General features: G+C 38.1%; 5 protein-coding genes across 5 annotated transcripts; 2 read left to right on the forward strand and 3 right to left on the reverse strand.

Annotated features, from left to right (window-relative positions):
• Nucleotides 1-50: 50 nt before the first annotated feature.
• Nucleotides 51-714, forward strand: MONOS_7739 (putative nitroreductase; the record flags this gene model as incomplete). Its single annotated transcript, XM_067878086.1, has 3 exons — nucleotides 51-139; nucleotides 211-529; nucleotides 589-714. The coding sequence occupies 3 exons, from the start codon at nucleotides 51-53 to the stop codon at nucleotides 712-714; spliced, it is 534 nt and encodes a 177-aa protein (XP_067728040.1).
• A 62-nt stretch (nucleotides 715-776) lies between these two features.
• Nucleotides 777-4,707, reverse strand: MONOS_7738 (putative CLIP-associating protein 1/2). The gene has a single exon (XM_067878085.1). The coding sequence runs from the start codon at nucleotides 4,639-4,641 to the stop codon at nucleotides 1,063-1,065; it is 3,579 nt and encodes a 1,192-aa protein (XP_067728041.1). The 5' UTR covers nucleotides 4,642-4,707; the 3' UTR covers nucleotides 777-1,062.
• Nucleotides 4,708-5,096: 389 nt separating this feature from the next.
• Nucleotides 5,097-12,879, forward strand: MONOS_7737 (uncharacterized protein; the record flags this gene model as incomplete). Its single annotated transcript, XM_067878084.1, has 3 exons — nucleotides 5,097-6,317; nucleotides 6,483-11,773; nucleotides 11,853-12,879. The coding sequence occupies 3 exons, from the start codon at nucleotides 5,097-5,099 to the stop codon at nucleotides 12,877-12,879; spliced, it is 7,539 nt and encodes a 2,512-aa protein (XP_067728042.1).
• A 210-nt stretch (nucleotides 12,880-13,089) lies between these two features.
• Nucleotides 13,090-18,792, reverse strand: MONOS_7736 (putative C9orf72-like protein family; the record flags this gene model as incomplete). The annotated part of the gene is made up of 8 exons (XM_067878083.1): nucleotides 13,090-14,919; nucleotides 15,073-16,439; nucleotides 16,596-17,833; nucleotides 17,933-18,093; nucleotides 18,172-18,259; nucleotides 18,310-18,391; nucleotides 18,478-18,619; nucleotides 18,676-18,792. The coding sequence occupies 8 exons, from the start codon at nucleotides 18,790-18,792 to the stop codon at nucleotides 13,696-13,698; spliced, it is 4,419 nt and encodes a 1,472-aa protein (XP_067728043.1). The 3' UTR covers nucleotides 13,090-13,695.
• A 302-nt stretch (nucleotides 18,793-19,094) lies between these two features.
• Nucleotides 19,095-21,227, reverse strand: MONOS_7735 (uncharacterized protein; the record flags this gene model as incomplete). The annotated part of the gene is made up of 3 exons (XM_067878082.1): nucleotides 19,095-20,380; nucleotides 20,446-20,940; nucleotides 21,044-21,227. The coding sequence occupies 3 exons, from the start codon at nucleotides 21,225-21,227 to the stop codon at nucleotides 19,095-19,097; spliced, it is 1,965 nt and encodes a 654-aa protein (XP_067728044.1).
• Between the last annotated feature and the right edge of the window lie 4,575 nt (nucleotides 21,228-25,802).

The following is a 25,802-nucleotide window of genomic DNA, read 5'->3' on the forward strand; positions in this document are numbered from 1 at the left end:
ATTGAAGGATACCATATTATATTAATTACTAACTTTTAAAACTGTTTTTCATGTCTATATCTCTTCGAGATTTGTTTGAGGCAAGATCCTCGGTTAGAAAATATAAGAGCGATATTGTTCCTCCTGAAAAAATTGCACGGTATTTTAAGAAAAAACGTATTTTTAACTTTCTGTGAATCTTCGTTTCTGCGTTGCTGTTTACAACAAAAGCATACTACAGTCTGTGACTTCAACTGTCCCAACTGCAGGAAATCTTCAGGCTTACAAAATTGTTGTGGTGACGGATCCAAAAGTGAAAGAAGCTATTTATAATGCTTCACATAAACAAAATCAAATATTAGAAGCACCTGTGTTATTCGTATTTTTTGCAAACACATTGCGTTCATCTGAAAAATATCATACCAGAGGAGTCGAATTGTTTGCGATTCAAGATGCAGCGAATGCATGCATGATGGCATCTTTGGCATGCACTGAAGAAGGTCTTGGAACATGCTGGGTTGGTGCATTCCATGATTCATCAATCCGTGAGGTTTTCATTTTTATTTTGATATTTTCTTTTTATCAATTAATTTTTCCTTGTTAAAAAAGATACTTGGTGCAGGAGAAGGAATGAGGCCAACATCCATTTTAACAGTTGGCTTTCCTCAATCGACAACAAAGAGAACAAAAACGAGACGAGGATTCAGCGATCTCGTATCTTTTGACAAATGTTGAACGATTTACACTGTTATTTACCGTTGTTTTATCACATTTTTTTTAAATTTGATAATTTTTCCCACACTTGTGGATTATATGTTGGTGGAAGAGATGCAAAAGTAAGTGAGCTCTAGAAAATGTACTTTTATATCTTATTAAACATTAAATTGTAAGAAAAAATTGAACAATCTAATTTGAGGCTTGAGAGAATTCTTTGATTTAAAAATATTATTTTGCAATATCTTTCTTGAATCCATCAATCTTTTGTCAGTTATTTGTTACGTGATAACAACTTGAGCACAAGCACGAACAGTTGACCATGCGATAACCGAACATTCACCATTCATATCACTTCAAACTCCTCTTTCATCTGTTACGATCAATTTTATTTCCTTCTTCCGCACTTGTCTTCTTAATCATTTCATCCACAAGAGATGATACAAATCTTCTTGTTGTCGAAGAAAAACGAGACATAACACGTTCAGAATCTTCGAGAGAGCAATGGAAAATGGCATCTCGGAGGCAAATTGCAACGCTAATACGGATTGTGTCAACTGAGTGCTGCTGAAGAGACAACAAAGAAGGAAGAATTCGAAGAAGAACAGCTAAACAGCACTTTGAAACAATAAAGTTAGGATTTTTGTCGAGATTAAATGGTGAAGACGATGATTGTTGATGAGCTGTCGAAGATGATGCTGAAAGAAATGGAGATTTTGGTGGAGCAATAGAAGATGATCCAGCGCTTTCAGGTTGAGAAGAAGTGACAATTTCACCCAAGATTTCGCACATGGCATCAATCACAGGTGGATAAAGTTTCAGCCAATGCTCAATTGATATGAAATCTGGTGTTGTTGGGTGACATACTTCGCTTTCTTCTTCTTTCATATGCTCATCCTGTTTTTCATCCATACTTTCTTTGTCAGATTGTTGCTCAACTTTGTCATTAGACATCTTCGAAGTGGAAGAGCTGTCTTTATCTTGCTCAACGAATCTTCCGATTCTCCAAGTCACACACTCAACAATCGTTTTTAGCATCTTTAATCGAATGTCTTTGCACTCAATGAATTCTTCACTCGAAAGATTATGAACATTATCAGTATCAAGCCATGCCTCCTTCAAAATTTCATTATTCTCATTTATGACTGGCTCTTCTGTCTTCCATTTAGCCTCATCATTCGCATTCATGTCAAGTTGCTTGTCTTCTTCCATTTTCCCTTCTTTTCTTTCCTTTCCTTCCTTCCCTTCCTTCCCTTCCATTTTAATTGCATCGAGAAGCTTGCTAAAGAGATTTGTAACAGCCTCATGGGCATCTGAGCCAATTCCTCTCGAACACCCTTCGACCACAACACTCAAAAAAGGATCAAGACATTCAGAACACAACATAAACCGAGCTTGAGATGAACTTTCTGCTGACGAGGCTGCTTTCTCATTCTTTTGGGGAAATATCAAAAAGTGCAAGCGCTTGCCCACAAACGCATCAAACACGAGCTCAGCGCCTTCAATCAAATTTGGTGCAGAAGGGTCAGAAAGAGGGTTCAGCGGCTTGTTTGAAGCACTCAGCAGCGAAGAGGGCAGGACAGCTGAAAGATAAGACGAGAACGAAGAATACTTCCAAAACGGCTTGTCTGCTGATGAATGGGATGCCATCGAGGTTGACTGAGGAGAGTGTGCCGAAGAAGACGGAGTTGTCGCAGGCGACGCTGCTTCGTCCTGAAGAAGCTCGTCGTGCCAATCGATCACCTGCTGAACGGCTGCAACGACATATTTCACGAAGCACTGGACAAGCTTCTCGGATGACATCGCGTCCTCAGATGAAAGTTCTTTTAGCTTTTCTACGACTTCATTGACTTCTTTTTTGTATTGTTGCTTAGCCTCATTTTCATTTGTTGATGGACTTTGCGAATCCTGCTGCTGAAAACGATATGCGTCTGTGCTTTTAATTTCATTATTTTGCTCTCCTGTTTCATCACTCTGCATATCTTTTGTCACGCCTGCCTTTGTCGCTTGCGCAGAAGACAAAGAAGAACTTAAAGCGGATTCTGAATTTGATTGAATGCCGTTTTGATTTGATGATTGCACCTTTGCTGCTGCAACAGTTGAAGAAAAAGCTTGAACTTGCGATTTTTGAGATGAAAGTGTATTTAAAGTGGAGATCTCTGATTTTGCCGAAGTATTCGACGTTTTTGGCCTTTTGCTGAATGCTGGCGCAGGAGCATAGCGCTTTAACAACACAGGCACTTCTGCTGAAGTTACAGAGGAAATTGTGTTCTTTGGCGAAATAGACGAAGATGAACTGATTTCACTGCTTGTGCTATTTGGAGAAGACTTATTAGCTTTTCCTTTTGTTTGCTGATTAGATGATTGAGACTTATCAGCTTCTATTTGTATTGAAGACGCTCCAATTGCGTTGGCTTCATTGCTTATTGTTTTTGGTGATGTGGACTTGAAGTGTGGTGAAGGTGCTTGAGAAGGCGTGGGAGAAGTGGAAGATGAAGCAGAAAGAGAAGCCTTTGTGGCTTGTGGCATTGAAGAGTTGTTTGAAGCTGGAAATGATTTGGATGCTGTTGAAGTCTCAGCATTTTGTGATGCAGAAGGCAATGGACTTCCAACTGGATTGCTTTCCTTTGATGATTTTGGACAAAACAGAATAATATCTCCTTCCTCAAAGTCACTTAGCTGCTTTTTTTTAAGGCTCTTTTTAGCTCGTGGCCTTTTCCAAGGAGGAAGTGCATCTGCCGTCACACTTGAATTAGAAGAGATTGATGAAGAAGACGAAAAGGCTGTTGAGTTGAGCTTGGAAGCTGAAGATGATTCTGATTGAACAGACTGAGAAGACTGAGATGCTGATTGAAGCGCTGATTCAGACTTGCCATCAAATAAAGTTGAAGAAGAAGGGCGAAATGAAGAAGCTGAAGAGAAATCTGAAATGGAAGAGGAAAAATTATTATTTTCAGAAGATAACAAAGCAGGAGCACTTTGTGATGCTTGTATAGAAGAATTAGCCGAAAGATCTTCAGTTTGCTTTTGAAGTGGTTGAGAAGAAGAAAAACTTGATGATAGAGGTGTTGTGTTAGACGAACGAAATGAAATAATCCCGTCATTTCCTTCCATTATCCTTTGTCGAACAATCTCAATCTGCGAAAACAATTTATCTTTTTCTGAGGCCAACAGTTCGGCCATCTTTGGCTCTATGCTTTCCTTGATATTTACTGTTCGTTCTGGCCAAACCTCGTTAAAAATCCAAAAGCATTGCCTTCCTGTTAACCTCACCTCAGGATCTGCATCTCGTAACATTGAAACTATACTTTGTTCCAAAAGAGAAATGTTTTTGTCCGTCAAAGTCGTGACAACAAATGGAGTGATATCTGATTGTTGAAAAGATTGATTCATGGAGATATATTGCGTTGCAATAATGAAGCGAATATAATCACCGCAACGCTGGCGCAAGTTCACTGCTGTTCCCTTTGACATCGACGATTGAGCAATCGAGTTTAAAGTCTTATTGCAAGGGCAATAGCGAAGCAAAGCCATCATACAACGATGACCACAATCTTTCATCAACAAGTTGGAAGCCCCGAGCATTTTTTTGAAGTCTCCCACAAAAAAATCAGCAATTCCTTCAAATTTTCTTCCGCAATTCGCGATGATATCAACAAATGTGGAGCCTAATTCCTTCACAAAATACGAACGAGGATCTTTGAATTGCTCATTGAGATAAGAGTGCAATGGTCCTTGAAAGTATTGCAGGAAAATTGGATTTTGAGCATTTCCACCAAGCGCTAAGCCACGTAAAGTTTGAATTGCTTTTAAACGACTATTCCAATCATCATCTTTGATTTTAACGCTCTCAAGGATTTTTAACACTTCTTCCATTTTTGAAACCAATTCTAAATCTTTTGTACATGAAATAATCTCCGCTCCATCTTGAGACAGAGCTTGAGACATGAGTAATCACGATTCCTGATATTTTGTTTCAAAAATAAAAAATATTATTATATCTGGATCAGCAAATTTTTGTTTTAATTTTAAAAGAATATTTCCCAATAATAATGCAAAATTTAGATTACACAGATGATCTCATAGTTGATTATTTAATATTTCGAGGTTTTACTCAATCATGTGAACAATTTCAAATGGAAAGAAAGAAAGATAATAATCGAGGATTTTCACCAGAAAAAATTGTCCAAAGAATTATGGAATTGCTTGAAATAGGAAATCTAAGTGGATTTTGTGAGTATTGGGAATATTTCAATCGAAGATATTTTTCACAGATGGGAAGTTCAATTCGTGAATCCGTTTCAAATTACAAATTATCTCTGTTGAAGTTTTATATCATCAGTGCAATAAAACATAATAACATCAAAGCCTTACAAGCATTTTTAGTAAGCTTTTCAGGTGATATGCTCAATGAGACAGAGTGGATTCCTTGGATGCGCCTTTTAACGCAAATTCTTTCAATAGCAAGCTTTTCGAACTATAATATTGGGAAAATAGACGGAAAGTTATCTTCAAATGCACACAATAGTGCCCCCAAGCCATTATATGAATCTGAGCATGGATATTTTTCTGAAAGAAAAGATTCATTTATTCATTCGCCAATTATTTCAAAAGATTTTGATCATATGCATCGCTCTTCAATTCCATTTAACAGACAAGACAAAGAAGGTTTCTCATCTTCCGTTCATTCAAAAAATGCATCTCATTTTTCCTTTTCTGGAGGAGATTATCCATTTCAATCAATGAAAATACAAGGTGCAAATCAAATTCTTTCATTTATTCCTCAAGTTGAGCCTTCAAACATGACACCAAATGTTCCACAGCCATTTTCTAACTCGTTGCATCACAGTAGCATTTCGGAATCAATGATGCCAAATGCCTTTCTTTCTTCTTCTTCATTTGAAGCAGAAGTCGGTCGGAATGGTTCGAATGACTTTTCCAATATGTCTTCTTTGTATTCTTCTTTGAAAGAATTTACACAATCAAGCTCTTTGACGCTTGATGATCCTTCTGCTAGCCATTCTGCGAGTAGTTCATTTTCATCATCATCAGTCAATCAAAGGATTGGCGCTTCATCAAGTTCGATTTCATCGCTTTCTCCATCTCCCCCACTGCACTCGCCTTCAATTTCTTCGTCTCCTCCTTCAGAACGAGACTTCTCTGCATCTTCACCACACTCCATTGCTCAATCGCCTCCAAATCAGTCGCGTTTGAATCGAGCAGCGAGTGACAATGAAGACAACAGCACATCTGATTATTTCGTATCATCGTCAAATACATCTTCCTCAGCATTAGCTCAGTCATCGCAAACAGGTGAATCTTCGCCCATTTTCAAGATGTCTTCATATCCATACAGGAACCTCTCCCATGATCCTGCAACTGCCTCAAAGCAGCTGTCATTGGCTGAGAAGGTGATGCTGGCTGATCCGATGTTTGTGCTGTATTTCACCAGCGAATGGGCAGCAAACCTGTTTGTCGGGCTGACAAACCTCTTCCGCTCGCTGTTTGCGATGGTGGAGGTGCCAGAGCTGCTGCTGTGGAGATGGAACGAAGACGAAAGAAATCGCGTTTTATCTGAAAATGAAGCCCTGAAAAGCCACATTGCTGCGTTAAAGAGAGAATTAGTATGATTTTGAATTGAAGATAATTACAAAAGATTTATATATTGTTATATGTGTCCATTTTTATTTTTTATTTTCTTTTTTTCTTTCTTTTTCTTTTTCTTTTTCAACTTTATTGTTTTGACAATAATTATTTGTTTGAAATATCATTTGAATGATAATTTACAGACTTCACAGGAATCAACTTTGATGTTCTCAAAAGAGAGGCGCATCGAACAAGACAGGCAAATTGCCTTGCTGAATCAAGAAATTAAAGAACTGAATGGAACAATCAGCTGCTTAGAGAGAAATATGTTATGCAATAAAATACTAAGCGAAAAGGCGGCTGAAGAGAAAGAAATCAGAACATGGAAAGAAAGAAGAAAAGCACGAAAAGATGTTTTGTTGAGACAGAAATTAACAGAAACTGGAATGAATTTTGTGAAAGACGTCAACGAGAAATGGAAATTTAAGGCAAAAGCGATGAAAGAGCGTATGCATGACATTATGGCGATGGAGCGGATGGCTATTCGGAAGGAGAAGAGGAAAGTGAAGCAGCTGATGGCAAAAGCACAAAAGGAGAAAATTCACAATGCACTTTCTGCATTGGATGCGAAGAAGAGAAGAATAGCAGAAGCGGAAAAGTCTCAAAGGGAAGGAACAATTGGAAGAAGCAAACGATTAGAAAGCAAAATCCAAGGGGGATTTGAGGAGGAGGATGATGATGAAGAGTATGAAGAAGAAGAGGAAGAATATGAAGAAGAATATGAAGAAGAGGAGGATGCTGCTGCAGATCATGCAAAGCATGCACTTGGCGAAGAGGCAAATGTCAACATCAAAGAAAACAGTACAACTGAAACATCTGCTGATGCGCTTCCTTCAACAGAAGTGAGCTTTGCTGAGCATTCGAGTAAATTGGAATCAGCCACAAATGAAAGTGCACAAAAGCTTTCATCTTCATCAAGCTTCTCTGCAAAATCAACAAAAACACATTCATTGAATTCTGTTTCTCAATGCAAATGCAGTTGTCGATGTGTTCATTGCAGAAGATGTGTTAGAAAAAGACGAGCTTTGCATATTCCTCATTGTCATGCAATGCCATCAGAATCATCTTCTTTGCATCATTCCATTAAGAGACTTCACAACAAAAGGCAAATTTTGTTCAAAAGAGCAGCTTGTTTAAGTCTCGAACAAAAAACACAAAACGAACAGAGTCAACAAGATAAAGAAGGAAGGCAAAATATACAGAGCACTGAAACAGAGAATGAAGAAAAATGTGAAATTGGAGGAATCAATCAGGAATTTTCAAAGAGAGAGGCAAAAATAATGGAAGAGATGGACGACGAAAAAGATGAAGATGAAATGGAAAGAGAGAGAGAAAGAGAAAATGGAGAAGACGAAGATGATCTAATGAGCGATATTTGCAGCTGCACAAGCTCTTATTGTGATGTTGATTCTGAAGAAGAGAATGGAAGTGAAGAGGCAGATGAAGAAGAAGCAAGTGAACCAGTACAAATCAATATTAGCCATCTCAATTCATCTCCAAAAACACAAAATTCTTCCTCAACATCTCAATTTGCTTCACCAAATGAGGTTTCTTCAGCTTCTTCGCAGTCTTCATCTCCAAACAATTTATCTTATACAGATATTCCTTCATCACTTTTGTTATCTCTAAAAAAGCTATCAAAGCACATTCCATCTTCTGGTTGGATTTTCATTGAAGACGCAGATCAGCAACAGCAATTAGAAAAGGAAAGCTTTTCTGAAAGTTCATGTCAATCAAATCAAGCAAATGCTAAAAGCATTCAGCTATCAAATTTCAATGAAAATATCCAAAAACAAATGAAAAATAAGTTAAAGTCAAACATGATCCGCCTTCTCCTTTCCACTTCATTGCTCACTCTTTCATCGACTTCTCTTGTTTCTGCCAATCCATTCAAGAAACCTTTTCCATCGTATCCTTTTCGACTAATCCAAGCAAACTGTTCTTTGGCCATAACACCTTCACTTCTGCAAAGCTCCAATACTCATTCAACATCTGAAAGTGAGTCAAGTGAAATGCAAATGCCAATTTCTCAGACTCAACCTTCTTCTTGTCCATTAGCTGCAACTAGCATTGTTGCCTCATCACAAGATTCATTATTCAAGCTCAATCAATACTCAGCTCCATCATCACAGGGAATTAATCAATCATTCAATCCACCTCGTAATGCTATGCAGAACATGCCTTATCATCCACTTGTACCTCCACAACCAGTTTCTCCTTCTTCATCTCCTTCTTTGTCATCTATTCCAATGCTTATCTCATCTTCCCCTCCATCACTTATCCTTTCTTCATCAATCTACTTTTCCTTTGCTGTACAGCACACGCCAATTGCAAACCCCTTTTCAAGCAGGCACGTTTCTGAACAGCCAACAATTCAATCCTCTTCACAAGAGCATTCACTTTCCTCCGCTTCCACTTCGTCTCCTGTTCTTCTTCCATTGCGCACTCCCCACTTCATTGCATCCTGCTTCTCTCCTCCGTTCTTGTCTTCAGCACTGACACAACTCCTTGACTCTGCTCTTTCATCAACAATAGAATCAACTCTTTTACCGTCTTCATCTTCTTCCTTCGACTTGACAGATTTTTATTCATCCTCACCCTCTTCTTCTCCTTCGATTTTATCTCATTCAGCTGTTTCTGATGTTTTAGTGAAAAACTCACAGAAACTTGTCTTCACTGGCCATGAAAGAGCCAAAGAAGGGTCATTGAAGCACTCTTCTCCTGTGTTCAATTCAAACAAAAACGGAAGCGAAGATGTACAAGAAACAGCTGATGAGTCTGATTCACAGCACAAAGCACTACCGAAAAAAGAGACAAAAACAGGATTTTTTGGATCGAGTTCAAGAAAATTGGCAAAAGCAGAGAAGGAGAAGGAGAAAGAAAGAGAGAAAGAGAAAGAAAAGGAAAAACAGAGAAGTGCTAACCAATCTCCATTTGACGGAGCTGACTCGGCCACCACAATGTCCAAAGGGGTGGAAGGAGCAAGTGCTGGCTGGAGAAATTCAGTCAACTCGGATTCCTCATCTCACACTCCGCCTCTCACACAAAAGCAGAAATGGAACAGACTCATTGCTTTGGCAGATGATACAGGACGTGTGCTGATCTTTGATGCTGCTGTCAGTGCAGCTGAAATGGAAGAGCTGAAGCGGCTGAGGAGGAGAGAGACGCTGGTGATGGTGGATCAGATGTTTGAGTGGTGGGAAAGAGAAGAAGGATGCTCTGGTGGAATGGACTTAATTAGCAAGGCACCTTATGACAGCAGGATTTTCAACAGAAGGCTGAGGAAACGCAAAGAAGAGAGTTACAGCAACGAAGGAATCGGAATCCAAACAGAAGAGAAAAACGGCAAAGGCCCAACAGCTGGAGGATTGGACAAGAATCATGGAAAGTCATCAGCACAGTCTTCAAGCGGCAATGAAATTGGAAGCAATGACAAATTAAAGGGAAGGGCTTCTGAAGATACGCAAAACAATGATATTAGCAGGAGGAGTTACATTTCTGATGAAGCAAATGAATTTAGCGATGAAGAAAGTCTTTTCGACTCGCTTGATGATGAAGAAGATAGCTTCTCGGAGGATCTTGACGATGATTTGCTGTGTGTGAATGAAGAGGAGACAAAAAGAATCGTTCAGACTCAAGCTTTCGACGCGCAACAAGGAAAAGAGAGTACAACTGACTCTTATGAATCGCTGAAGCAATCGATCCAAATTCAAAAGCTGCAATCTGGCTCTTCAAACATTACGTCCAGATCAGCCGAAAGCATTCTCCGCGAACAGAAGCTGCGGAAGCTCTTCAGCCGAGCAAAAGCGCGAGAACAGCTCAAAAAGCGCATCGAAAGAGAGCGGAAGAAAGAGGCGCTTGTTTACGAGAGAGATCTTTTCTGGCAGTACCGCCAGGTTCAGCGCTGGGTGCAGCTGCGGACTCGGCGGAGTCGAATGCTGCGGCGCATGAAGCAATACGAAGACACGCTGAACATGGCGATGAAAAGAGCACAAGCAAATTGGATAAAGTCGCATGCCATTCAGGCATCGTTGAATACAAAGCGCATTCTTCCGCCACAGGCACCACCTCCTGCGTCTCATTCATCATCATCTTCTTCTTCTTCTTCTTCATATTCTCTTTTGCCAGCTGGACCGATTGCTCCAACGCCTCGTCAGTCACAGGCTTCTTTGCCCGATGATCATCGCACCCATCTCTTCCATAGCCATCAGATGAGCTCTGAATTCAGACATCATTCACCTTCAAATTCTGGTTCATTCAATTTCTCAGGCATTCCTGCTCTTCCCACGTCTCTCTTCAGCACTTATCCAATTGCTCTTTTATTCCCAGTCTCAGCACGCACAACCTGTCTTGACTGGACAGCAGCCCCGACGCAACAAGCGCTGGTGATGGGCACGACAGACAGAGGGAGACTGCGCATATGGGACATCCAGTCAGAGCGCCTCAGCACAGTTTCTGTGGACGACGAGTGCGTGTGGAACAGCTGGGTGGATGGGCGGCCTCGCTGCTTTGGCACTGATATGGAATCTGCAATGCAGAAAGACGGGAAGATCGGAAGACTCACGAAAAATGGGAAGCCGCTGGAAAAAATAGATGTGGAAATGCTGAAAGGAGATGTAATGCCACCTCAACCACAGCCGCTCGTTATTCCTTTCGATGAAGAAGAGCAAAGAAAGGAGTCGGAACGATTTGGCTTTTCATCTAATTCACTTCTGAAGCGTCCATCAAATAAATCTTCGATGATTGATGGAACTAAGCTTCCAACAAAGATTCCTGCTCCCCTTTTCTCGATTGATAATTCAGCAGGATCTCGAACAACATCAAATGCAATTTCAAATCTCCCCACATCTACTGCAAGCGTCCAGCCATCTCATCCGATTGCTCCTCCACCAGCTTCAAACTGGCTGGATAATTCACATCAGCCTTCATATGCTTCATCATCAACATTGGTGAAGACTTCTGTTGCGTTGATTGAAAACAATGAAATGCCAAAACTTACTCATTTGCCTGTTGTCACTTGCATCGCTTGTTCTCCAAGCGATCCTTCGATTGTGGCGTATGCTTCGTCTTCACCCGATGCTCTGCCTCTGAAAATGGGTTCTCTTCTCCGCTCGCACCAGCTGGATTCGCTTCCTTCTTTGTCTTCGTTCACAGAGCATCACACACCGCGTGAAGGTAGACTTGGTGTGGTTAACATTCGGCAGATGAAGCTGGTGCAACGGATGGTCATTGCACCATTTCCTTGTCTTGTCCACTCCATCCACTTCAACAGAAAGGGCGATGCGATTCTGTGTGCTTGCGATGATGGAGCTGTCCGGCTGTTCAGCTGCGGCAAGAGTGAGCCTTTGGTCGAGTGGAAGATGCACAAGGGGCCCTGCTTTGATGTTGCTTGGACAGTAGACGAGTCTTCGTTTGTATCGGTTGGAGCCGATGGGTTTGTAAATACTTTCATATTTTTAAAAAATGTTTATCTTTAATAATTAAATATTTTTTTATATGAATTTTGCTTTCAGACAAATTCTTCAGCAGTCCATTCGCATTCCAACTTTGCAGCTGTTCGCTTATAACCCGCCTTCTTTGCTACACACATCTTCTCAGCATTTGCATCTCTCTGTTGATATCGATTCAGAAAATGACCATCCTTCTTTATCAATGCAGCAGAAATCAACTGCACCAGTGTTTATTCCATTGAATATTACAGTCAAAGGTGATCTTTTGTGCATCAGTGGAACCATTTTCTGCCCCAATGCCATATACTTTGCTGCAGATGAGGTTGTTCCTGTGTCTTTTGATGATGAGACAGAAACCATGAAACATAAAAATGTGAAGATTGAGAATGATCAAAAAGATAAAGATGATTCAAAAGAAGAAAATAAACCTGGAAAAATCGAGAAGGATATAGATGAAGAGGACGATGAAGAGGAAGAAGAAGAGGAAGAGTGGGAAGAAGAAGGAAGTGTAGAAAAAGAAGGAGAAACAAGTGATGGCCACCATAATGATGAAAAGCTCGTTCTAAAAAAGAATCAAATCGATTCAGATGCATTGCACCAATCAACACTCCAAATTGCACCGCCCGCGGTTAATTCAATGTCTCATTCTTCGTCTCTTGCTGCATTTCACAAGCTTCCATCTTCTGAAACAATTACTCAAACAGCAGACTTTGATTACTTCAACCACTGGCGCTTGCATTCAAAGGGAAAGAAACAGAATGCTTCAGCTTCTTTGGTGAATGGAGAAATGCAATCTCCGCACACATCTTCTCCAACTTCGTTCTATTCATACGATTCGCCATTTCTGAGTTCTCCTTTTTATTCATCGACTGGAGAAGCGGCAAAGGATGCCTTCCGAATCTCTTCACACAGTTCGGTGTTTGTGTATCAACAGAATAATGCAACTGCTCTTGCTGAAGTGAACGGAGATGGCAAGGAAGCAGTGAACATCCAATGGCATCCGACAGACAGTTTGCTATTGATCACAACAGGAAGCAGCGTTGGTGTGGTTGAGATGGACAACGTTTCAGGATCGTCTCGTAATGCTTGAAAAGTTCATATAAATGTGCAAAAAGCTGAAATTATAATGACATTTAAAATTTTTAAAAACAATTTTTTTTTCTATTTTTATGTTGTATTTGTTTGTAATTAAGTGATAAGTGGTATGTTTTGTTTATCTTTAGATTCATACTTCTCAACTTCTGTGTTGTATATCTATTTTTGATATTTTCATTTCAGTTTTTTTTAAGCCTTTATGAGATTTGTTTTCATTGATGAAAAGAATATTTCATTCTGAGCAAAAAATGAACAAGTAAAAGCAATCAAAAACGATGTTTAATAATTTACTAATAACTTTATTGGAAACGCTTCAATAGCAAAATGAAAAGAACTCTAGCCTCGCTTCATCAGAAATTATTGACAACAGGATTTTTGAATAACACATGCAAGAATGAGAAGAATTGGGTGATGCTGAACGCATAATCTGATGTGCAAAGACATTAAGATGAATGCTCTCACTCAAAAACAGAAAGAAGTGAAATAAAATAAACAAGTCGATATAAAAATAAATTATTACAAAATTGTTGACAAAACGAAAAGTAACATAAATACATATGATTGTAAGCAGATGCATACATTAAACACTAAACAGAAAACGTTTCTCAAAGCATTAACAAACAGATTACATAAAATAGTGTGTATTAAAAGGATAAAAAAACAAAAATGATTTTCTCTAATTTAAATACTTTTTAAAGGAACAAACATTTTCGATTTAAAAAATAAAATAAATGAATAAAAAGTGGAAATTAAAGCAGTCAGAGTGTTTTGAAATCTCATTCAGCTTCAACGTAAGCCTCTCATTTTTTTTTCACAAAAACATTTTCAGCCCGTCAATCAACTGCAGCGATGTCAAAGAAGAATCTGAAATGCCACTCGAAAACTTTGGTGAAAGCACTTCGCCAACACCAATCAGCAGCATTATGTCAGACACCTCCAGCCCCATCAGCTCCTTCAGCACAGCCAGCGAGTTCACATTCGACTTTAGCGCTTTCGATTCCATATGCTTCGCTTTCTTGTCCTTTTCTGGCTTCTCTTCCTGTTCCTGGCTTTTGCTATCCGCTCCGCCTGAACTGCTCTGCTTCTTGTCTGATGAGCCGAAAAGCCAGCTTTTGTTCGGAGAATCCAGCGAAGACGTATTTCTTGAAGACATCTGAGAAAACAGCGATGGGGTTGGGGAAGAAGGAGAAGGCGAAGAAGACGATGCAGATGAAACTTTAACAGACCCAAACAGTTTCTTCTTCTCGTCATTCATTTCTTCGATCTGCTGATACATCGCCACAAAGAACAGCGCTCTTTCGTACAGCATCATCATTTCGTGTGACAAGACAGATGCCCTCAAAAGAGAGTGTGGAGTGTTCACACATCGCTTGATGACAGCACGCAGCAGCGGAGAGATGTATTTGATGGGCGCTGCAATCGAACGAGGAAAGCTCGGCGGCTGCCGAGACAGTGCAGCAGCGACAGAAGGAGGAAGAGAATGAGAAGAAGGATACGAGGCAGCAGAGGATGGAATGGAAGAGGAAGAAGACTGGAGCGAAGAGGGATTGCGTGAATAAGACAAAGAGGGAGAGAAATTAGCAGAAGATGCTGGTGTCAGAACAGGCAGAGCTGCAGTGGATGAGCAAGGTGTGGAATACGCCGAAGACAAAGGAGACGCAGTTGGCGTGGCAGTCGAACTGAAAATGGAGTTTCTGTTTGAATTTGCATCGCTCTTTGAAAACGATATGCGACGATGTGAAGGCGTAGCTGCAGGGGAAGCAAGGGCAGTTGTGTGATTTGCTGAGCGGAGTGTGCCAGAAGGAGAGGAAGAAGGTGACAGGCCGTCAGAAAGCGCAAAAGTTGGCTTCATCCGATTTGCAATGAACTGAGCACACATCTTCTCATCCTCCACAAACAGGCGCTGAAGATAAGTCTGGCGGAGTGTATAGAACGAAGAAATGGAAGAGAAACATTGCACTTCCTTTTTGGAGACGTTGATGTATGCAACAGGAAATGGGCTCTTCAGCAGCGTCTCCATCGACGGAGCATCACACTAAAAGAAAAAACAAGAAAAGAAAAAGAAAAAGAAAAAATGTTGATTGTTGCGTTGTGTTGTATGCATATGGAGATTAATGTTTCAAATGATAAAATAATGATAATAAATAATTTAATTAATAATGAAATATCATAATAGAAACAAGCATACTTCCAGTATTCCCTGTACAGCCAGCCCAGGAATGAAGTCCGCAAGTGCAGTGATTGGATAGCTGAGAGAAGAAGGAGGAGAAGTCGGAGAAGGAGTTGAAATGGATGAAGCAGCAATGCAAGAAGAGGAAGAGGAAGAAGAGCATGAAGAAGAAGATGCTAAGCCAACAACAGAAGCAGAAGAAAGCAATGAACAAGAAGGAGAAGCGATCATATGACTTGAAATCGACCTTTGCAAAGTGAGTGGAACGGCTGCATCAAACATCGAAGACGACGGCTGTTCAGAAACATTCACATGAACAGAATCACTTTTGTTTGCAGTGTGTTTTGGGCAGATGACACTCAGCACTTCTTCATCGTCTTCGTCCTCGTCGAAAAAGAGGTCCCGTTCTGTCCGGCCGAACTGGTCTCGATTCAGCTCAATTCCTTTTCTGGCTGCTTCTGCCTCTTTCTGGCTGAGCTCCTTGCGCTTTGCGAGCAGCTCCTCTTCTTCCAGCACCGACTGCAGGTTGTGTGTGGAGAAAGTGGTGATCCCTTCCATGATGCGCTTCCGGTGCTGCTCAATTTGCTCTTCCCGCGTCAGATTCTGTTTGCTCAGCCGGATTGTCTTCATCTTTGGATGACATATTTGTGAACTGTCATATTCTGCTTCAGAAGTTTCTGTTTTATTCCTCAAAGACAATATTTCATAGCCATCACATTTGTCATTTGTCATTCTTTGAGCATCCATCTCTTTGGATGCATCTTCTCTCTTTCTTCCATCTCCTTCCTCAATTTTCTCACCACTTTCATCACATTCAAACTCATTCGAGCTCAACTTTCTTTCTTCTTCTTCTTCTTCTTCTTCTTCTTCTTTCTTCTCCATCATTTCGTCTTCCTTCCTCTTCATCTTCACTTCTGGCAGTTCTCTTGTCATCTGCAGTGATGCCATTCCGATCCGCCTTTCACTCCCGTCTGCACAAATGAACGAAGACACCACAGAAACAGGTGCAGGAGGAGGAGGTGTGCTCGATGCACTGAACAAAGGAGAAGGCGGGAGACGCAGAGAAGAAGGAGAGGCAGAAAGAGAAGGAGAAGGAGAAAGTGTCGGGGAAGGAGAACAGGAAAGAGAAGCTGTTCGTGTGAAGGAAAAAGCAGGCGATGGCGAAAGAGAAGGCGGAGGCGGAGCGCATCGAGAGGCAGAAAACGGAGAAGGAGAGACAGAAGAAGCAGGAGAGGAAGAAGGGAGTGAGTTTGTGCGGGTCATGGCAGTGCTGTAAGTGGGGGAGGATAGAGAAGGGCGGGCAGGCTGCATTGGAGAGGAAGCAGTTGAAGGAGAATGCTCGGTGGATGTGTTGTGAGAAGAGGCATATGAAATTGGGAGCAGATCTGGTTGCAGAGAAGGAGGCGGATAAGAAAGTGTGTCTGCCATTGGGCTGTTTGGCTTAACAGCCTTTTGAGGAGGAGGAGGAGGAGGAGGAGGAGGAGAAGAAGAAGAAGAAGAAGAAGAAGAAGAAGAAGAAGAAGAAGAAAGAGAAGGAGAACTTATCAATTCATTGGAATTAACGACTGTTAGAGAAGAAGGTGGAGGAGTTGGAGAAAGGAGCTTCTGAGATGGAAAAGCAGATGATTGTTCAGAATTAACAGTGCTTTCAGAAGATTGCTGGTTTTTGCTATCTGATTGACAATGCTGCAGATAGGACGAAGGCAGCAGGGCGGAAGAAGAGAAGTTGAGTGCGGGTGATGAAGGAGACAGAGAAGAGGGTATTTCGAGGGAAGACGTCGACTCCGTCTGCGGCTGGCCTTTGATGATCTGATATGAATGAGACACGCTATTCCTGTTGTCGTTGTCGCTGTCGTTGTCATTAGACTCCATTGAGAGTGCAGACGAAGAACCTTCCATTTGCATCTTGGTGAGCAAATCAGCAGACTGCAGCATTGTTTCTGGTTGTTTGTCATCCTTGTTGTCTTCAAAGCTATTCGAGCTTTCAAAATTGTTTGTGCTGTCTGAAGTGATTGAGGAAATGGAGGAAGCTGAGGAGATTGATGTGTCTGAGGTGGTTGAGGTGGTTGAGGTGGTTGATGTGTATGAGGCAACAGAAGAGGCAGAGCTGAGTGTGTGGGGTGCTGGCTGAAGTGTTGATGTGGTTGAGATCGAAAGAGGCGAAGGAAGCGTCAGATGAAATGAAGAAGACACCAAAGAAGAGGAAGAAGAAGAGGAAGAGTAAGAGGAGGAAGAAGAGGAAGAAGACTTGTTGTTTTGTTCATTTGAATTTGATGATCCAAAAGTTGATTGTGGACATGAGACATTTGTCAAAGCAGCATTTGCAGTTGGAGAAGAAGCAGAAACTGGGGCATTGCTTGAAAATGCAGGTGATGTGAGAAACAAAGCAGAAGGAGAAGGTGAAAGAGAAGAAGATGACGATGATGGTGAAGAAAGAGAAGGAGAAGGAGGAGATATCAGAGCTGAACGTGGGTGTGTCGATGGAAAAGCAGGTGATGAAGACAATTTTGAAGGAGAAGAAGGCGAAGGATTCGAAGGAGAAGCAGCTGATGCAGCTGCCAGGCGCTCTGAGTTCTTCAGCAGGTCGCTATTGTTAGAGAGCTCGTCCAGCAGCAGCAGAGAGGCGTTCATGTCCAGCGGAGAGAGAGGAAGCCTCGAGAGGAAGCAAAAAGAAGGAGGAGAGAACAAAAGAAGAGTGTTGACCATTTTGTTGATGGACGCTGTCATTTCGCCGACGACAACTGAGTGGCATCCGCTCTGAAGATGCGCCTGGATGGCACTTCGAAAAGCAGCAAATGAGAAAATTAGAAAACGTGTTGTCGAGAAATAAGATAAAAAAAATTTTTTTTTTAATCGTTTTGTCAAATAAATCGTATACTTTTCCAAAAAATGATTGCCATCTTTGAGATAAGCCGGTGTGCAATAAAGAAAACTGTTAGCAATTGGAGGTTGTGCAACTCCAGAAAGGAATAACGCGTCAATTTCCGCGATTTCTTCAGGAAGAATCCTGCTGAAGCATTCCAACGAGTCGGGAAATGTCTGTAAATGGCAAGAAATTATTTCATAAAAGGGCAAATCAAATATGTTTTCTCAAATGATTATTCAATAAAAAAATACATCCAGTATGTTTCTCAGACGCAGCCCAAGAATGTCTATTCGATCAGACAGAACTGTCATTACTTGTTGAATCCTTTGAATCGTTTGTCTAAATAAAAAGCATAAAAAACTATTTCTAAAAGGAAATCTATCTCACACCTACAAAACACGAACGTTAACGCAAATCTGGATTCTGTTCCTTCTTGAATTGAGCAAAATAGCGCAGATAGCAATACATAATCTAAAGTTGATTCGAACAAATAAAGTAATACATGGTCGGAATTAAATACAGTTGCATTCGAAAATAAACAATCATAAAAAAATGACCTGGATCTTGAAGGATATTCATTTTAATTTCGATTGGCTTCCTGTTTCTTGATGTTGAAGTTTTTCCCAGTAATGTGTCCAAAACGTTTCGCGCCAAGCATTCTAATTCATCGTCAGGAATTACATAATCCCCTCTCCAGTACTTTAAATATTCAAAGGTTGCAAAAGCAAATATGTGTCAAAAAAACTAAAGCTAACTTTCATGATTTGAGGTCCAAAAATGTTGTGCCAATGAGATAATATGACTCCGTGGCAAAAAATAGAATGAAATGGAGGAGAACAGGACGTGGAAGCCTTCGTACGCTGACAATGCATTTTTTATATATGGATCTTAATCAGAAATGAACTATAATTATTTATTGTTCGTCTTTTTTTCAAAATATGAAGTATAAAAGAGAGTTTAAATATACGCATAAATACTAAAAACAGTTAAATAATGAAGTGCATTTATTATTAAAAAAAAATTTTTTTTTTAAAAAATATTTTTAGCCACAAAATATCGAAATACAAATAATCATGATGTTAACCTCAAAAAAAAAAAAAAAAAAGAGAGAGAGAGAGAGAGAGAGAGAGAGAGAGAGAATGATGAAAAAGAAAGAGAAAATATTAAAATATGACTATTTTTTAGAATTTAAAGAGTGCTCAATTTCCTCTGAAATAATGCTATATGTGTACATTACAGAGGCTGCTGAATAAAATAAAGTCTTCCTTTCGTATGAACGAGGTGAAAAATAATCTCGAATTTTCTCGACTATCGCAGGCTTTGCACTAAGTATTTTGCGTTTAGTGTTGAAATTTAATCTCCATTTCAGTGTTCCATCAGGTTCTCTTTGACTTAACTGTTGGGTCGGGTCAATGGAAATAATTGTTCCGTAACTTGGAATCTTATCGATAATCTCAATTGAATCCAATGCCTTCGATTCTGGAGAGAGAATAAAACGATCCTTTTTGATTGCAAATTTGGATACTTCATCAGCCAGTGAGTTTTGAGTGTTATTAAGATAGCTGCAAAGAGATTTGGTAACTTTTGATTGATTGCTGGAAATGTTGGATTGTTTGGCTTTAGTTCTCTCTTTAAAATAATTGTCGTATAATGCCATTAACTCCATTTTTTCGTTGATTGTTTGTTCATCGAAAATCTCATTTCCAAAAGTGTCGTCATCCGTATCATAATCATTATTCCCGTAAATTTTGTTTTCAGTTGCTTCAATCATTTTTTCAAAGTGTTTGAATTCAAGCAATGTATCTTTTTCAAACAATATGTTTTCTCCTTCATAAATTGTTTCCTTTGCTAAAGTATTCACAAAAGTTGGTTTTGAATTTTTAGCCTGCTTGCTTAAGCTTTTCATAAATCTAAAAAGGAAATTTTTTGCAGAATTAAACAAAATTTTTGGACCTGAAAGAAATCCAGAAATTGGGCTGTTTCTTTGTGAAGAGTTATCTTTATTTCCGTTTTGGTACGAATCTGTATCAAGATTTCCTTTCAGCTTTTTCAATTCGTCTTCTTCTTTCATCAACTCCAAAGGAGAAATGTTAAGAAACGTTTTTTCTTCACCTTCATTGCGCCTGCAGCTAACCTTTACGAACATATCTCTTTGAATAACTTCATCAATTCCCATTTCTATCAGACGCGTCCTCAACGGAATTTCTCGAGGAAGATCTTTTGTTTTGACCTTTCTAATGGAAAACGGAATGTGCATCCACCGGCAAACCACATTTTCTGCCTCATCAATCTTCAGCTCAAAGGAATCTCCAATATTCACTGGATGCGTAAGATTTGCGTTGTACACGTAAGTATTCTTTGATAACTTTGGAGCTAATGATTCTCCTTCTTGTTCATGATATATCAAAAATTTCCCAGCTGGAAGAGGAGCTTTCCCAAGTAAATTTTTCAGTGTGTTTTCTATTTAAAAAAGAAAAGAAAAGAAAAGAAAATGTTATAATATAGAAACAAATAGCAAATCAAACTTATTTTGATATAAACGTTTGGCTTTGCTATTGCTGTTTCAGCTTTTTTGCTACCATGTTTTAAACTTGTTAAATTTAATCTCAGAATAGGTTTAACTCTAATTTGATCCACTTCTTCATCTTGATCGCACTTGTCATGAAATGAAATTGTTGTGCTATCATTTTGACTTGTTTGATTTTCAACCGTGCTTTCAGGCATCTTATCTTCAAAAGAAGAAAAGCTCGTAGTGTACAGTTTAGACCCTTGTGGGCGCTCTTTTCCATAAAGCGAATAACTTCCTTCGTTGCCGCTTTTCAACAGAAGCACTTGAGTTGAGCCTTTCAGCGGGATCGTCACTGTCCTTCCAGCAGGAGTGTAAAAGTGCTTGTGCCCAAATTGTCTCGCTTCAACAGCTTGTTTTGTAAACGAAGGCGGAGAATGTTCAAAGAGCATCTCTGTCTCCTGAATTTTTGATTTGCTTGAGATGTGCTCTGGATATCCCAATTGTACGTTTTCTTCGATTGATTGTTTGAGAAAAAGAATTGATTTTGGAAAAAAAGAAAAGTGATGAGAAAAAATTTATAAAAACATTTTAGCAAAATTCAAATTACGTCAAACCAGTTGGCAATATTATTTCGTCTTCGGTTTTATAAAAATTCGAGCTGATATTTGTGTATATTGTACCCCAAAGAGAATATGTTGCAGTATTCAAAGATTTGCTCAAATTTAAAACATGTAAAGGCTTCCAATGAACTCCCTTTATTGAAAACATTGGATTGACAACGCAACGGCTTTGTGTCATGTCTTGTGATTGCGAACTTTTACTCATGGTTGTGACAGTTATTGCATTTTCATTTGACACGTAGATTTCTTTCCAGAACGCATCTGCATCTTTTTGTGTAATTGAAGATATGTGCTCGAAAATGCATGTAGTCTTACTGCCATTGAAAAGGCAAATATTTCCATTTTCAGTGTATTTAAGTATTATTCCTTTATATTTATTTTTTGAACTTGTCACAATACTTACAGGCTTTCCTATCAAAGACTTGAATAATGCGTTTTGCAGTCCCCTTTCATTTATAATTTGGTTATGTTTTAGTGTAGAAAAACTTGTGACATGGCAATCATTATCTGACAAATGATTATCGTTATTCAAAAATGAAATTTGATCCCCAAAGTCAATTGGAAGTACAATATTTGCTCTTTGATTTGAATTATTTCCGTTGATCCTCGCGATGCATGATGCATATGCTCCATCATGATTTATATATAATGTTAGATCAGTACAATTCGCATGAGGCCAGTTTTTGAAACATCTAGCAAAATCAAGAAGTAGAAGAAATACAACAAATATTCCTTTCATATTTTTAAATCTTTAAAAACTGTACAAAATGAAAAATTAATTCAGATTCAATAAAGCACACTAAAAACAATTTTCGATTTTTCAATGTATAATTAATTTTTTCCATTCTGGAAAAAGTTAACCATAATTTTTTTGATTCATATCGGAAATTTTTTTTTTTTGCACAAAAAATGCAATTCACAAAGGCATAATCTTCATATTTAAATGTTCTTTTTTTGAAAATTTATTTTTCTATTTTAAGAATATTTTTGATTGAGTGAATAAAAATTTCCCCGTTTTGATGACAAATAAAAGTGAATTATTATTCCTTTAATTCAAAAAAATGAAAATCCTTTTTTTCATTGTGTGTAATTTCAAGTGATTTCATTTTCAATTTTTTCCAAGATAAACAAATTTGAGATTGATGTAAAATATTTCGCAAAATGAATCATCCTTTATATATACAAGAAATTGAAAATATAACCAATTAAGATACTGAAAGAGTATTTTTGAAAATTTTTGGAGAAATCATTTCCAACTGTTTCAAAAGAAGTCCGAAAAAAATGAAAACGCTGCTGTTTTTTCATTTTTTCAACGAAACTTTTTTCAAACCTCAGTTTCATCCAATAACAAACATAAAAATTTTCCAATAAGTTTACCCAAAAGAAGTGAAAAGAATCTGATTGATTTATATGTGATGTCGTTAAAACATAGCGACATTTCGTTACTAAATAAATAAAATATTTGCGTCTTTGAACAATTTTTATTCACATACCTGAAACATTGTGCTTACAAAATTAAAAAAAAAAGACAAAGAAAGAAAGAAAGAAAGAAAGAAAGAGAAAGAGAAAGAGAAAGAGAAAGAGAAAGAGAAAACTTATTGTTGTGAAACAAATTTTTGAATTGGATGCTTTTGAAATGCATAAAAATTTTAAGGAAAGATGAGAGAAACTGAATATTTTGCATAATTTCTTTTTAACAGACATACCGCATATAGTAGTTTGGCTTTTCTGCGCATGAAATGTCTTTTCTTCAGACAACTCTCATGAAACTTTTATCTTCTTCTTTTGCAGCATAATAGTGTTATTTCGTGCAAACATTCCAATGAAAACTCAAACTCAAATCTGACTCACTCACTCACTCACTCACTCACTCACTCATTTTCTCTTTCTTTCTCCTCTTTCACTCTTCTTGATAATCATCGAAATCATTCACTTTAACTTTCCTGGATCCTTGAGGATAAACAACTGAATTGATAACCATTGATCTCATGAACAGTTAATAACAAAATAAAAAAATGCATCTCATCGCATCGGAAGGCAGCCCATGCTTCTCCACATGCACTTCAATTGTATCAGACATTGCCTTCACAGCTACATCATCTTCAGCTTGTATTCTTCACAAAACATTCACACTTTTGCTTGTAAGAGTCACTTTCATCAAAAGAGATAGAATGCTCTTCATAAAGTTTTTCGCATATTCTTTCTGAGTAAATGAGAAATTCTTTTCTTCTTCCTTTTCGTTTCAAACAATTCAATTGTGTGCTGATCAGTAAGACCAACACATTCAACAGCGGACATTGAAGTGGACGAAGAATGAAGCTCAATCATTGGGGAAAAAATAACTTTTCAAAAACTTCACAAGAAAATTTCATCGAAAGTTGGTTTCCCTAAATGATGGAGAAAATGAGGTTTCGGAAATTGACTCCAGTATTCTTTGGAAAATGAAGAAAAATGAACAAAAAATCAACTCTGGAGAAACGAAGGTAATTGAAACAGAAATTTGTGAAGACGAAGAAAAAGAAAAAGATGATGATGATGAAGAGGAAGGCGAAGAAGCGAAGAATTTTTTGAAGATGAATTTGAAGCTGATGATGAATGATCAGAGTAAAATGAAAAGACGGCTTTTTCAAGCAAAAATCTTGTACTGAGATCAAGAAAGAATTAAAAAAGAAAGAGAATCTGAAAGAGAAATGAAATGAAATGAGTTCTATAACGCTCTTTGGACGATCTGAGCAACAAATGAAGACAAAGCTCATCTAAAAAAACGGTGAATTGACCGCTTCGAATTTCATTATAACCAACAGCAACAACAGAAAGTGGATCCAATCCATGTTGCAATATGAGAATATGATTGCGATTGCATTCAGCCTTTTTGTTCAATACTCCCTTTCTCTAAAAAATTATTCTTCCAGCCTTCCAAATAAGACTATCGTCAATGAAGAGATCTAAGGAGAAGGAGAAGAAACCAAACAATCCGCAAAAATGCTACTGAAATGGATCGTCACCAGGAATGACGCTCAACATAAAAAATGCTGTTTGCTGGAATGGAAAAAAGATATAAAATAAAAAATAACAATAATTAGTTTTGCATTGATTATAAAAATTCCTCAAAAGAGCGCACCCGCCATTTCTTTCGCAAATGCAGAGGATTGTCAATCACTGATGATGAAAATCTCCTTTTCCATTGTTTCCCTGTGCTCCTTTCTCTACCGTACTTTTCCCCCTCATAAATATCCTTCTTTCTATGTTTTCATCCATTTTTTTCCTGAAATAATATTTCCGAATTCTATTCTTTCCAATAACTGTCCAATTGTTGACATTCTTTTTTTTCTCTCTCTCATCCAAATTCTTCGAAATCTAGTTTGTTTTTCTTCCTCTGTTCCAATTGAATACGAAAAATATGCAATCTCCGTCTATTGATTATATCTCGCCATCCAGCTCTCTTCTGATGTTCTGCTATGCTTCGCTCACGCTATCTCGTACCTCAACGCAAAAAGATATAGCTTTTTCAATAGAAAATATTCTTTCACTGATTCTCATTCAACCAATTTTCATCTCAGTTCAAAATATTAATTTTGATCGCTATTACCATTACAAGAAACATTTAAAACAAAGCGTTTTTTATCTTTGTGATTACAAATTGAAAATGTCAACGCTCCATAGAACTGTTTGAATGAATATATATTTCTTTCATCTTTTGTGAGTTTTCATTTTTCATCTGATTCTACTGTCCAAACATATGAACTTTCAACGTGAATTTCAAAATGGAATGTTTTCTTGAACAATTTTTTAAAATATCAACGCAGGAGACGGACAACACAAATAATTTCACAGGCTTGTATTCGTTGTTTCACAGAAAACTTGTTGATTGAATTTCTTTTTTTTTTTTTTTTTTGAAGAATTATTTTCTGAACCGGGGCGCAATATAGAAATTGAACAGAAAAAAATAATCGAAGAGATGGACTCACTTATGGACGATGTGGATAAAAATTTATTTGAATCTGTTTTCACAAGGGATTTGTTTAACGATGTGAGCAAAATGATTGAAGAAGAGAAACTATCACTTGAAAAAGGCATTTCATTTTTGAAGTCCATCGGACGTTGCAAAGGTCTATTAAATGTTTTGAGTAGAAATTTTGACAATTCTTTTCTTTCCACAAGATTTGAGGAGATGATAATTGAAGAAAATGAGAAAATAGATGGGAAAAATGAAATACTTTTAGCTGATCTTTGCGAATGCTATATTTTGCTTTCCAAAGGATTATCTTCGAAAATGATTTCAATTTGTGTACCTTACCTTCTAAAAGCAGCATTGAACAAAGAAGAAAACGATGAGACTCAAAAAGAAGTAGAAATTGCCTTGTTGGCTTTGAGCAGAATAGGCGATGGTAAGGTATAACTTATTAATTCATTGATTTACCGAATTGTTTTTATTTTTTTTTTTATTTTTATATTTTTATTTATTTATTTATTGATTTTTTTTTTTGATATATTTCTAATTTTTCCAAAGGAAATGGAACAAGAACTTTTCTTGAATGATATGAAAAAAATTATTTTTTATCATAAGAAACATCATAACCTCAGTCACCTTGCAATCCAATCTGCTTGGGAATTTTTAAAATGCAGACTCTATTTGAATAGTAAATTGGAAGGAGTTATTATGAATCAACTTCATTTTGGAAGGGAGGTAAGAAGAGAATTAGAAGAGCTTACTGGATGTGTTGATTGGAAGAGAAAAGGAAAAGAAGTGAAA

The sequence above is a fragment of the Monocercomonoides exilis genome, assembly GCF_001643675.1.
Source record: "Monocercomonoides exilis strain PA203 chromosome Unknown scaffold20-1493094, whole genome shotgun sequence".
Lineage (NCBI taxonomy): Eukaryota > Preaxostyla > Oxymonadida > Polymastigidae > Monocercomonoides > Monocercomonoides exilis.

Excerpts from the sequence above, each read along its gene's own strand:
- MONOS_7738 (XM_067878085.1), bottom strand. The coding sequence starts at position 4,641 with ATGTCTCAAGCTCTGTCTCAAGATGGAGCGGAGATTATTTCATGTACA.